Source organism: Torulaspora globosa, chromosome 1 (genome assembly GCF_014133895.1).
Source record: "Torulaspora globosa chromosome 1, complete sequence".
Lineage (NCBI taxonomy): Eukaryota > Fungi > Ascomycota > Saccharomycetes > Saccharomycetales > Saccharomycetaceae > Torulaspora > Torulaspora globosa.
Genome location: NC_050727.1, coordinates 1,351,302 through 1,363,493, shown reverse-complemented (window position 1 = coordinate 1,363,493; position 12,192 = coordinate 1,351,302). Strand labels below are relative to the sequence as shown.

The 12,192-nt window shown below is 47.2% G+C and overlaps 10 protein-coding genes across 10 annotated transcripts; 3 read left to right on the top strand and 7 right to left on the bottom strand.

Annotated features, from left to right (window-relative positions):
- Positions 1-35: 35 nt before the first annotated feature.
- Positions 36-620, bottom strand: PPT2 (holo-[acyl-carrier-protein] synthase; the record flags this gene model as incomplete). The annotated part of the gene is made up of 1 exon (XM_037281730.1): positions 36-620. One exon carries the CDS (start codon positions 618-620, stop codon positions 36-38), a length of 585 nt encoding a protein of 194 aa, XP_037137625.1.
- Positions 621-716: 96 nt separating this feature from the next.
- On the bottom strand, positions 717-1,382 carry HG536_0A07640 (uncharacterized protein; the record flags this gene model as incomplete). The annotated part of the gene is made up of 1 exon (XM_037281729.1): positions 717-1,382. One exon carries the CDS (start codon positions 1,380-1,382, stop codon positions 717-719), a length of 666 nt encoding a protein of 221 aa, XP_037137624.1.
- An 86-nt stretch (positions 1,383-1,468) lies between these two features.
- HG536_0A07630 (uncharacterized protein) lies at positions 1,469-2,335 on the bottom strand (the record flags this gene model as incomplete). Its single annotated transcript, XM_037281728.1, has 1 exon — positions 1,469-2,335. One exon carries the CDS (start codon positions 2,333-2,335, stop codon positions 1,469-1,471), a length of 867 nt encoding a protein of 288 aa, XP_037137623.1.
- A 443-nt stretch (positions 2,336-2,778) lies between these two features.
- PXA1 (ATP-binding cassette long-chain fatty acid transporter PXA1) lies at positions 2,779-5,412 on the top strand (the record flags this gene model as incomplete). Its single annotated transcript, XM_037281727.1, has 1 exon — positions 2,779-5,412. One exon carries the CDS (start codon positions 2,779-2,781, stop codon positions 5,410-5,412), a length of 2,634 nt encoding a protein of 877 aa, XP_037137622.1.
- Positions 5,413-5,418: 6 nt separating this feature from the next.
- Positions 5,419-6,384, bottom strand: HG536_0A07610 (uncharacterized protein; the record flags this gene model as incomplete). Its single annotated transcript, XM_037281726.1, has 1 exon — positions 5,419-6,384. One exon carries the CDS (start codon positions 6,382-6,384, stop codon positions 5,419-5,421), a length of 966 nt encoding a protein of 321 aa, XP_037137621.1.
- Positions 6,385-6,448: 64 nt separating this feature from the next.
- Positions 6,449-7,783, bottom strand: NOP53 (Nop53p; the record flags this gene model as incomplete). Its single annotated transcript, XM_037281725.1, has 1 exon — positions 6,449-7,783. The coding sequence occupies one exon, from the start codon at positions 7,781-7,783 to the stop codon at positions 6,449-6,451; it is 1,335 nt and encodes a 444-aa protein (XP_037137620.1).
- Positions 7,784-8,068: 285 nt separating this feature from the next.
- On the bottom strand, positions 8,069-9,388 carry KES1 (oxysterol-binding protein KES1; the record flags this gene model as incomplete). Its single annotated transcript, XM_037281724.1, has 1 exon — positions 8,069-9,388. The coding sequence occupies one exon, from the start codon at positions 9,386-9,388 to the stop codon at positions 8,069-8,071; it is 1,320 nt and encodes a 439-aa protein (XP_037137619.1).
- A 229-nt stretch (positions 9,389-9,617) lies between these two features.
- DFR1 (dihydrofolate reductase) lies at positions 9,618-10,235 on the bottom strand (the record flags this gene model as incomplete). Its single annotated transcript, XM_037281723.1, has 1 exon — positions 9,618-10,235. The coding sequence occupies one exon, from the start codon at positions 10,233-10,235 to the stop codon at positions 9,618-9,620; it is 618 nt and encodes a 205-aa protein (XP_037137618.1).
- An 86-nt stretch (positions 10,236-10,321) lies between these two features.
- Positions 10,322-10,723, top strand: POC4 (Poc4p; the record flags this gene model as incomplete). Its single annotated transcript, XM_037281722.1, has 1 exon — positions 10,322-10,723. The coding sequence occupies one exon, from the start codon at positions 10,322-10,324 to the stop codon at positions 10,721-10,723; it is 402 nt and encodes a 133-aa protein (XP_037137617.1).
- A 942-nt stretch (positions 10,724-11,665) lies between these two features.
- Positions 11,666-12,149, top strand: HG536_0A07560 (60S ribosomal protein eL33; the record flags this gene model as incomplete). The annotated part of the gene is made up of 2 exons (XM_037281721.1): positions 11,666-11,684; positions 11,845-12,149. 2 exons carry the CDS (start codon positions 11,666-11,668, stop codon positions 12,147-12,149), a joined length of 324 nt encoding a protein of 107 aa, XP_037137616.1.
- Between the last annotated feature and the right edge of the window lie 43 nt (positions 12,150-12,192).

Below are 12,192 nucleotides of genomic sequence, written 5' to 3'. Positions count from 1 at the left end.
TTGTTTAAGACTCGCTACTTTGAAGAATTTCATCATCAGCTCGATGCACTATCAAAAATGCTGTCAGTAGCGCTTGCATGGCCATTCCCGTTTCCATTATCTTCGACGAGACATACGAAAGTCACCAGATAATCTTCATCATGGGAAATTGACACTATCGGGCGAGTCTTTGGCGTCTTGATGTATTTGTGATAGAATTGCAGCTCGGAATCGGAGGCGGTGGCGAGGAATTGCTCGTCAAATCGTAAAATGGGCCGGCCACTGCTTTTTTTCTCCTTGTATATGAGTCTGGTATATATGCATTGGGCGGTTGGCATCTCAGGGCCCGGTACAAAGGACGAAAAGGCCTTCAAGACAGACTCCTTAATCGCCCAAATTCCAGCAATGTACGTAGCCGTATGCTTATCGTTATTGGTTTCAGAGACCAGCAGTTGTAGGTTTGCAATTTCACGAGAATGCATAAACTTTTTAGCGATCTTGATGAAGGTACCCTGTTCACTTGCACTCGCTACAGATAACGGGTATTTCTGGAGCAGCTTTGAGAATCGCGATAGATGGACGATATCTGTGCCAATGCCCAGAACCCTACTCCCGGCCTTAACGCTTAAGTGGGCGACCATTAGTGCTCTTGGGTTTTCTGTCAAAAGTCGGTTCGTAGATTAGGTTTGACGCTCTAAACATTAAATCGACATAGTTACGTTGAATACGTAGTAGGCTTAGTCCATGACAAGCAGATCCGGCTCAATCCGGGTTAAATCTTTGCCATATACGATAGCATCTATAGGCTCCTCGTAACCTTTCAGAACAGCAGCCTTTGGGACAAGTCCGATTCTATCGAACTTGAATTTATCCCAGATTCTCCAGCTAGCTGTGTTTGTCACAAAGACTAAATTAAAAACAGAATACTTGTAACCCAGCAGAGGAGCCCAGCTGAGATACACTTGGGCCAATCTATACCCGATTTTCCGACTTCTTTGGCGATGGTTGACCAAGAAACCAGCATTGCAATTGTGAGAACACCGTGCCATATAATTTGGCTTGATATAAAAAGTACCCAGCAGAGTTGATTGCCAATCGCTTGTCTCCTCAATGACAGCCTTGTCTGTCTGCAGCACGATGACGCAAAATGAAGCGAACCAATAGTCGATGAACTCTTGCTTGGTCAGCCTTTCAAACTGAGGATACGTTTGGCCGCCATCTATCTCCAGATTGAACTCTTCGAGCATGAGTTCGATTAGTGAATCGGGAACATCAGTTGAGTTAAATATAGGAAATGCGGTTGCCACGGTGTCAGAGCCCACTAGCTTGAACTGCAGCGGTTCAATAATCTTGACTGAAGGCCTACAAAAGGCCGGACCGTTGCGCAAGCAATCAGTGGACATCAATCTCTATCTTCTATCAAGCACCTGTTGGCCAGTTATTAATGCTGTACTAAACCGAAAAGGCCTAGGCTTGATAAGCTATATATTTAGAGGGAGAATTCTTTGATGAAGGAGATCACCATTTTATTCAAGTTTTGCTGGCCCTCCGGTTCCGAGACTACGTGAGACGCACCTGTCACCAGACCGGAGTGCTTTGACCAGTAGGCCGGATTCGAGAACATTTTCCATCTCTCAAAAAGTGCGCTCTTATCTATAGTCTTCGGGACAAATTCATCTTTCTCGTTTTCCAAGACGAGGAAAGGTTTTTCGATCTTCCCAAAGGTTCTCTGTAAGGTCTCATCCGTCAAATCACTCGAAAAGTAGTCGTCGTCGCCACCAGGAAGCATCAATGAGCACCACCTGTATGCCGTCACTGGCGTATCGAACATGGCTTTGGCGAACATTGGACCAAGAACTTGGTCAGGTTTGCCGTCATCTACAAGCCTCTTAGCCTCCACATTGAGCTGTTTCAATAAGCTAGGGTCTAATTTCGGCGACAGGCCTTCACGATCCGACACAGCAGCGTTCATAATACCAGCATCCACCGTCTCTGGGTGCCGTAACAGGTATCGAATGACATCTTGCGAGCCAGTGGACCGCCCCAGAATGATAATCTTCTCTCTGCTACCGCCTTTTGGACATCTTAGATAGGACACCAATTGCTTTATCTCCTTAACATCAGAATCCAGAGACGTGATGCCCCATCCTTTGTAACTGCTGCTCATTTGGATGTGAACAACCGAGTAACCAAGCTGTGAAACTGCTTCTGCCAAACTGGGAGCAAAATGAACTGTCAATAGACCATCAGTCAACCCCCCAATAGCGATGATCACTTTCTTGCAGCCTGATGGCTCAAATTCAAACGCAACCTGTGGATTACAGTATTGATGAACAAGACCCCGAAACGTCCCCATAATCCTAGCTATTCTATACCAAGCTGCTGGCTATGAGAAAAAGCTACTTCCAAGAAGATCTAAGCTGCGCATTCTGCCAAGATAACTCACCCAGCAAATCGCCGTGGACAATGCCGTGAGAAGAATCACACCGAATCGCCATAAATGAACTACGATCAGCGTACTGGTAAGCTGAAACAATGCACTAATAGTCCACTGTTCAGGTATGAACTCTGGTTAGATACAATATAAATGTTTCAAGTTTGAACTGAAAGCTCCGACAATCCTTCGGCATTAATTTAAAAAGTCCGAGACGGTAACGTTACCCGGAAAAGATGATTTTTTTTAGGGGTGGAAATGTTGGGGTAAAATAGCCGCCTCCGCCGTATAAATAGGCTGGGTTTTACAGAGTTCGATAAACTCCGCTGATCTAGATCGAAGCAATTCGGTGGCTCGAGGGAAAAATGACCAAGAAAGCTACTACCGTGCGGACAGGCGCGCGGAGCGTCAGTACGGCGCGGATGAGACTACTGGATATGGTGATTAATGGACATTGGCACTGTATAGGATTGAATGTGGAAGGTGCGAGCTGGAGGTCGTATTTCAGGATTCTGTTGCGACATTTGATCCAGTTATCGAAACCTTCGGACGTTGGGACTGGATATAGAGTACGAGCACGTGTTTTGCTACTGTCCTTGGGTTTATCATCGCTAATGGCGGCTATGAGCGGCGCCTATGGGGTATATGTGCTTGTGAATAAGGTAAAGTTGCTTTATAGACACTCTAGGGAGAAGAGCCATGGAGCTTCGTTAGTGCGTACCAGATCCCAAACCCACCTTGCCAACGGAGCCAGAATTATGTATATTCCAGAGGACGCGTTTCGAGACCGCAAGGAAGCCGAGGAAGAAGAAGCATCTGACAGAGGTCATATGGAGCCTAGAAAGAAGATTTTCATACCGCGTAAGGATGATGATATCATTGAACATGATCAATATCTCTTCAAGAATGTGGAACTGGGACGAGCCAAGCATTCGCAGCTTTTCTATTCCAAGTTTCTAAACCAAATGAGTGTTTTGTCCAGGATATTGATTCCTTCATTAATCGATAAAAACTGCATCCTGCTTGTTCTACAAATATTCTTTTTGGTCATGAGGACATGGCTGTCACTATTTGTGGCGAAGCTGGATGGTCAAATTGTGAAGGACATAATTGCCGGAAGAGGGCGGCGATTTTTACTGGATCTGGCTTGTTGGTTCTTGATCGCACTGCCGGCGTCATATACTAATAGTGCCATCAAGTTGTTGCAAAGAAAATTGGGCTTGAATTTCAGAGTCTATTTGACACGCTATATCCATGACATGTATTTGGACAAGAGATTAGCTTTCTACAAGTTGATTTTCGATGAAAAGGCCTCCAGTTCAGTTGTCAAGAATATCGATAATTCGATCTCCAACGACGTCTCGAAGTTTTGTGACGCGACATGTTCAGTTTTTGCCAATATTGCAAAGCCCGTGATCGATTTATTCTTCTTTTCGGTTTATTTGCGGGATAACCTGGGTACCCTTGGCGTTGTTGGTATATTTATTAACTATTTCATTACTGGCTATCTTTTGAGAAAGTTCACCCCACCCCTAGGTAAGCTCGCCAGCAGCAGATCAACCGCAGACGGTAACTACTACAATTATCATGTAAATATGATAAACAATAACGAGGAAATTGCATTTTACCAGGGCACTGAAGTTGAGAAATCCAAGGTAAATGAATTATATGATATATTGATGGAAAAAATATTGGCATTTGATAGGAGTAAGTTCAACTACAATATGATTGAAGACTATATTCTAAAATATACCTGGTCCGGCTTGGGTTATGTCTTTGCCTCTATCCCGATAGTGATAACGACATTATCGACAGGGGTTAACATCGAGGATGCTAATATGAAAGAATTCATCGTTAACAAGAGGTTAATGTTGTCGCTCGCAGATGCTGGTTCAAGACTGATGCATTCCATTAAGGATATTTCCCAATTAACTGGTTACACAAACAGAATTTTCACATTGCTGTGTACTTTGCATAGAGTGCATTCAAAGTCGTTCAGTTATGGTGCGATAGAATCTGGCGCCTCCTTGAGTGCGGAGATTCCAAAAGGCAAAGACAGTCAAGTCGATGTTAAGAGGGAAATAATTCAAGGAACCGTTCAGCGTAATTTCAATGGTGTCAGATTCGAGAACATTGATGTTATAATACCTTCGGAAAGGGCGGGTGAAGGGATAAAGCTGATAAGGAAGCTGGCTTTCCAAATACCTCCTCATATTGAACCGAATTCGTCTAATACGAATTCAACTCAAGATTTAAATAAGATGTTTGATGCCAATTTACCATTCTTCGAAGGACCTGGAGCAAGTCTTTTGATACTCGGACCCAATAGTTGCGGTAAAAGCTCAATACAACGCATCATTGCAGAGATTTGGCCAGTTTACAACAAGAACGGACTTCTATCAATTCCTTCTGAGGGAAACATTCTGTGCGTTCCTCAAAAACCTTACTTTACGAGGGGAGGTACACTGAGAGATCAGATAATTTACCCGATGTCATCGGATGAGTTCTTCGATAGGGGTTTCAAAGACAGGCATCTTGTTCAGATACTCAGCGAGGTACGTCTTGAATACCTATTGAGGCGCAAAAAAGGTTGGTCCTATTTAGATGCTGTTGCAGAGTGGAAGGATGTTTTAAGCGGAGGAGAAAAGCAGAGGATGAACTTTGCACGTATAATGTTCCACAAACCAAGGTTTATTGTCTTAGATGAGGCAACAAACGCAATCAGCGCTGACATGGAAGACTATCTGTTCAACCTATTGAAAAGGTATAGGTTCAACTTCATCAGCATTTCCCAAAGACCTTCATTAATCAAATATCATGATCTGCTGCTGGAGATAACGGATGTTCAAACAGGGTCTTGGCAATTGCAGGCCCTTGGCACGGCTGAGGCAATTACTTCGATAGATCACGAAATCGACGAGCTTTCCAAAAAGATGGCTAACGTTAGCAAATGGGAATTAGAAAGAGAGGAACTGCAAGAGAAGTTGGCTGTAATATGACGACAGCTAGCTATCAGACGGTGGGGACCAGGGCATCTTTCCCTTTATGTATGTTTCAAAAAATACTTCATCGTTTTCAATGGCATCTTTCAGTTCGAATAGCCTTACGTCTTCATAGTTATTGATCCTTTTGAAGGGATTGCGAGCCTTCTTCTTGGTCTTTAACGCAGTTTTGGATCCATACCAATCAGAGGAGAATATGTTTAGAGCATTATGGAATTCCAAGCTGTCCAGCTCGTCGTAGTACGCTTTCAGCTTGATGGAATCGTAGTTCGTTGGAGCTGGATCAACCGCGACGTACTGAATGTTTTTAATTGGAAAGTCTATGGCCTTGGCATGCAATCGCAAAAATCTCTTCTCCTTGAAGCCAAACCCAATGATTGTAATCTTCCTAGCGAACACGCCAACGAATTGCTTGAATCTGTACAATGAGAACAATAGATTTTCGAAAGAATCCAGTGCGAAATCCTCCGTGGTGACCAGGGAAGTGAAGAGTGTCTGCACACTGATTGACCGCAGCATCATAATGGCTTTAATGTCCTTCAACAACTTTAGTATGTCGTCAGGAAAATCATTTGGAAACAATCCTTCGTCTTGATATACCTGGTTAATCAACCGCCACATCAGAAAGTAATAACTTTGCCCCTCGGAAATGCAACCTGCTAATAGCTTGGTCTGAGATCCGCTGAATACGACGACCGACTGGTTCGACACGTCCTTGACGAGATGTAAGATCGCATGCAAGCCATGTTTGATGAAAGCTAAGTGGTCGTTTCCCTCAAGCTGGAAGGGAGCTAAGAACCATTGCTCGGGTAAATGTCCCAGGTTTGGCGTGCCATCGGTTTGGCTAAATTGATTCCAAATTGAATGGCATGGTACAATGATCAAATGCGGCATCCTTGTTAGGTCTTCGTTCATTTCTAGAGGCTGTATCTGAGGACTTGCCCAAGTGAAAAAGCGAGGCGACAGCATATATCAGTGCAGAGTGAAAGTAGAAAATCCATCGATTACGAATAATATACACATCCCTAGCGAACTATTTAAAATCTTTATGAGTCCATTTCTCGGTGATCTTCTGCTTGTACCGCCTAGATCTCTTAACCGGCACACGAGACTCGATTTTACCTGAGCTTTGCAACTTGTGCAACTGATCGTACAAGAGATTACCCTCGGGCCTCAGCTTTCTTAGAGAATCAGAAAGCTCGTCTGAAAATTTCAACTCGAGATTACTTTCTCGCGCAGAGTACTTGGTCCCCAGTTTATGCTTTTTGTTGACCTTATTCTTTTTTATTTCAGCTTGACGGCTCTTTCTTTGTTCATCCTCCTGCTGAACTTGCTTCTCGGTTTCTTCTAGCTTCTCCAAATCCTTTACTTGAGCTTTCAGCTTCTTAAGCTCTTCTTGAAGCTTGACTTTCTCCTCGTGCTTCCTAGCCCTGTTCCTTTGATGTTTGGTCTTCTTTTTATTTTTGACAGGTTCGTTGATTGAAAGTCTATCATCCCTGGGTTTTCCTTCGTCCTCGTCCTCTTCCTCGGCATCATCGTCTTCATCAGATGACACTTCTTCCTCACTGTCATCCAGTATTTCCATAAGTTTCTGAATCTTTTCCCTGTATTGCTGCAGAGCAACCCTGTTGTCCTCTTTGACCTTTTCAAGTTTGTACTCCTTTTCAACCAGACTAGACCAGTCCGCTTTATCGGGATTGTAGGACTTTCCCGCGTGCGGGATCTCCTCAATCTCTCTGACTCTGACAGGTGCAGCGTCCAGAGTCTTTGGTTTCACCGACGCTATCGACCAACCAGTGGTAGAATCCTTAAGCAAAGATTCGGGAACTTCTGTGTTGCCATCGACCTCCAGGCTGATGCCTGCAGGGGTAACAACCTTGCCAGACTCCTCCGCGCCCCATATGTCACGAGAGTCAGACTTCACAAGACCATCCTTGGCTATATGGTTCTTGATTTTCGATTCGCCGTCTATTTTACCGGCCAGCGCCATCAACTTCCTCAATTCTTTCTTCGAAACAGTCTGGATCTTGTGCTTCTGTTCATCATACTTTGGATGTTTCACTACAGCCACCTTGGAATTACTCTTCACCGCTTCAAGGATCTCTTTACTCTTCAAGTTCTTCTTGATCTGTTTCCTCTTGATCAGTCTACTCTTCAGCGCCGCATCTCCAGTGTCGTCTACTTGGAAAAGTGCATCATTCTTCAAAGTACCGATGTCAGGAGTACCGTGTGTAATTTCCTGCTCCTTCCTCGTCTCAATACTCTGTTCAATATCAGTTAAGTCGATATTTTTCCTCCAGGCTTTCTTACCTTTACGAGACGACTGTTTGTACTGGGCGGGTCTCTTCACCGTAGCCAAGGGTGCCATTCTGAACGAGTGTCAAGCTCAATTGGTCCGGATTCGACTGAACAGCACTCTCAAACTACCTCATCTCATCTCATCAATAGCTCATCTCATCGCAGACTGAAAAATTTCGTCATTATAATCCAAGAGCCTCGTCGGACGTGATGATAATACCGATTCGGCTCGTATAGAAGACATTATACTGAAAGTAACTTAAACGAAGCTGTCGATGATGTTGATAGTGAGTCCCAGAGAAAGCAGCCTTCGGACAGACAGAACGGTTCTATAAAGATGGGCAGATCGGCTAGCTTATAGCTTGATCTCCTTCTCGTTGTCCCAGAGCATGCGTTGGAATCTCCAGTGCAGCGAAGTCGCATCCTTCTTGTCGTCCTTTTCATCAACCAGGGTACCGCTGGGCACATTCTTTGTAGAGAGGTTGCACTGCGAGGCCAAGATCTTGAAGATATCATCTTTCTCTGGCACGTAGACGGCGTCCTTTGGGTTTGGCGAGTAGTCGACGTCTTTGAACCATCTTCTCTGCCAGCTGACGCCGTTGGCTTGCTCGTCCTTTCTCATCTCCCTTTGCTTCTCCTCCAACTCCGTCTTTGTTCGTCCGATCAAGTCGAAGTCGCCGAGTCTGATCGCGTCAGCGACGTCCTTCCAGGCCTTCCTGCTCTCCAGCGGATGTTGGTCCTTCAAGTCTTTCACCTTCAAATGCTCTGCAGGGGTCCTGGTGGCGTCATAGAACACGGTAGAGCTTTCATCTTTGCTCTTGGCGACCCCGCTGTGCTTGGTGATCTTGGAAGTGCCTGACCACTGGCCGGATATGGTGTACACCGCCTTCTCCTTGTTCTTCGCGTCCTTGGAGTCCCTGTAGATCCTGGCCTTGAACGAGTTCTTCTTGCCGGAGAAGTACCCTCTGCCGCTGTACTCGACCACACACAGCAACCCGCTCGACGACTGGATGTACGACTTCCCCTCGAGCTCCACAAAGGGTGCCGCGACCAGGATGCCCTCGATGTGCAGCGGTGGGAGAGTGATCAGGTACGAGTCCTGGCCGACCTCCAGGAGCGCGTGGCCGTACTGCTTGACCCCCAGCATCAACGACTTCGAGAACGACGACTTGATGCGGTTGTAGCCCTGCAGCTTGACGTCGTTCTTGTCGTTGAAGATCGCGTAAGCGGTGATCGGCGGGTGGTGCGACACCTGCTCGCTCAACAGCACTGTCTCGCCAAACTCGGGATGCTCTTTGTTCTCCCACTTCCCAACGAACAGCTCCCCCAAGAACGGGTTCAACGGCTTCTTCTCGGTGCCCATTGACTCGTTACGCGAGCAATACTGCGACTTCAGCGTCGAAATAAAGTACTTCACCACAGCCAACATCCTCGCCATCTCCAGCGACTCCACCTCCCTGTCTGCTGCGCCGCTTCTCTCCTTGTAGTTCTTCTCGTCGATCAGAGCTGGCTCCAGGAACAGATCCGGGTGTTCAGCCCAGTACTGCGAGAACTCAGACAGCGAAGTAGGCGACAGAATGAACGGTGGAGCTGACAGCGACGACAGATCACCGTTGAACGAAGCAATCGACTTCAAAAACGTCGTCCACGAGGAAGAACTAGCGTATCCTGACATCTAAAACAACTTCTCACTCGAACTGCAACACTGATAATGGCTTGCTGGCAACAACAGATTCACCACCCAAACTTGGTTGATCTTTATGCTTCGTAATACAAGCAACCTTGGTCAAATTGACCGTTCTAATAAGCTCGCTCACAGCACACGGGAACTACACTAAGAAAAAACCCGCACCACGATGGGCATCTCAATCGGCGGCATTCTACATAGCTTGGCGGCCAATTGGCTAGTTGAGCCTTCTATAAAGTGTGAACCAGAACTGGTAGCCCTTCTCTTGGAGCGGAGCGCTCTCTTGGGCCTGCACAGCGACCGCTGCGGGCAGAAAATCGGACAGTTCCTGGGTGGAACACTCTTGCAGGCGGGCTGCCATCTGGCTGGCGTCCAGGAACGTGTCGAGCTCCGGGACCTGGGTGCCTGGCGCGGGACGGATCTTGGTGATGAGCCAGTGGTCGGCGAGGTCGAAGCTCTGGCTGTAGACGTCGGCTCCGCCGACGATGAAGATGCGCTCGAGGGTGTCGCCGAGTCGGGACTGCAGCTCGTGGACGGCAGCGGCCAGCGAGTTGCAGCGATACGGCTGGTCGTGCGGCGAGAGCTGGCACGGGTACTGGCGCGAAACGACCATGTTGATGCGGTTCGGCAGCGGGCGGAACCGGGGCGGGATCGATTCCCACGTCTTGCGGCCCATGATCACGGCGTTGCGCTTGGTCGGGTCCCTGGTGGTCGAGGTGACGTCCCGGAAGTACTTCATCTCCTGCGAGAGCCTCCAGGGCAGCGAGCCCTGGAACCCGATGCCCATCTCGGGCACCAGACACGCTACGATCGCCACGACGGGCACTTTGGTCATTTTTCGCTGCTGGCGTTGCTGCCTGCGCTGCGTATAAGAAGTGTTGATATTTTTTTTACTGTGAAATACACACTCCAAGAGCAGCGATGAGCTGCGTGAAAACTTTGGTCCATACCGTGGATTCGCCGCTGTATGGCGCTGTTGAGCTGGTCGCCACGATCCCGACGGAGCTGGAGAATGCCAGGATCCCGATTTCTGTGGTTCTCGGGTTCGCGGACGACTCAGCAGAAGCACCTATGCGTCTGCTGAGCTACCACTACGCCCTCCCATACCGCACGACGCAGCAGGTGGTCGGAACAGCGTTGCTGGACACCAGCAACGACTGGGTCAGGGACGTCACCAGACAACTGGCGACGCTGATCAGCAAGAAGTTCGGCAGACCGTGCTACGTCGGGTGGTCCAACGGCGCGGGCCAGCAGCGCTCGGTGGACCAACTATTCGTTATTAAGCAATGTATACAGTTCATAAGCGACAACTACGCCTCCTAAATTGATAACCAAACCTTTGGTTATGACAGTTTAGGAAAAAGATGAAAGGTTAACTTGTCAGACTGCCGTTTGCGCCCGCCCAGACTATCTCTTCGACGAAGCAATAGTGCGGGCCAAGATCATCGCGCCTTTTAAACGGGTCCGAAGACCCTTGCAAAAGGCAGAACAAAATGTATTACTGTAGATGGCCGAACCGCTGAGGATTGCGAACCAAGCTAGTGATAATGCATTGTTTCTCACTCTAGGGCACAAAGGTTATATCACTCATCAACCAAGTTGGATTCAGTGGCTCTTTTGAAGAGTCAAAGAGTGACGATTCCTATAGAAATGATCCTACTGTAGAATGTGTTAGTCAAACCTCTGTGCTTTCTCGGCAGTTTCACTGCTAAACTCATGTTGGGTATAAAACATACTGAAGTACGTCGACACAGATTTTAAAAAAGAACAAGAGAAAGAAGATCTGACGAACAAAACTCACTGACTAGAATACCTGTCGCCCTTATATAGTTTTCCAGTTCGCCTGGACGCGATGAGCCCTAACTGAAAATTCGTCATTTGACGTTTCTTTTTCTCACGAAAATTTTCAAGTGACGGTTCGGATGCACATCCGTACATCTTGCGTAGAGCATCCGTGCATCTTGAGTGATAAGTAAAACAGATTTGTCTGGAAACAGACACGTTCCAGGACCGGATTACCTCGGGCTGCGCCGGGCGGAGCTTCGCAGAGTGGCGACGTCTCTTCTCTGCCGGCACCAGCGGGAGCTGAGCCTGGCGTGGCCCCGTCCCGGTGCGCCGCTGGGCTGGACGCGGACTGCGCGTAGGCTCGGATTCGCGTCGTGTGCTGGGCTCGGCGGAAATATTGTCAACGATATCACTACTATATATCAATGGTTTGGTCAGTAACTGTCAATTGGAAGAGTACGGTAAACCAAGAAACCAAAGATGGCTGAATCCCATAGATGTATGTGACGATTGAAACAGAGAATGGAGACCCCTGAATGAGTGGCTTATCAGATGTCAGAATACGCGAATTTCAGGATATGGCATAATGAAGAGCTTTCGTAGTGGCTACTCCTAGCAAGCTCATTAAGTTCGTTTACTAACAGATCGATTTGCTGCAGTGTACGTCAAAGGTAAGCACTTGTCCTACCAAAGATCAAAGAGAGTCAACAACCCAAATGTGTCTTTGATCAAGATCGAGGGTGTTGCCACTCCACAAGAGGCTCAGTTCTACTTGGGTAAGCGTGTTGCCTACGTCTACAGAGCCTCCAAGGAGATCAGAGGTTCCAAGATCAGAGTCATCTGGGGTAAGATCAACAGAACTCACGGTAACTCCGGTGTCGTTAGAGCCACTTTCAGAAACAACTTGCCAGCCAAGACCTTCGGTGCATCCGTTAGAATCTTCTTGTACCCATCTAACATCTAAATGTGGTGGCTGCGAGTGTATAAGTAATCTCTATCTCTAGTCC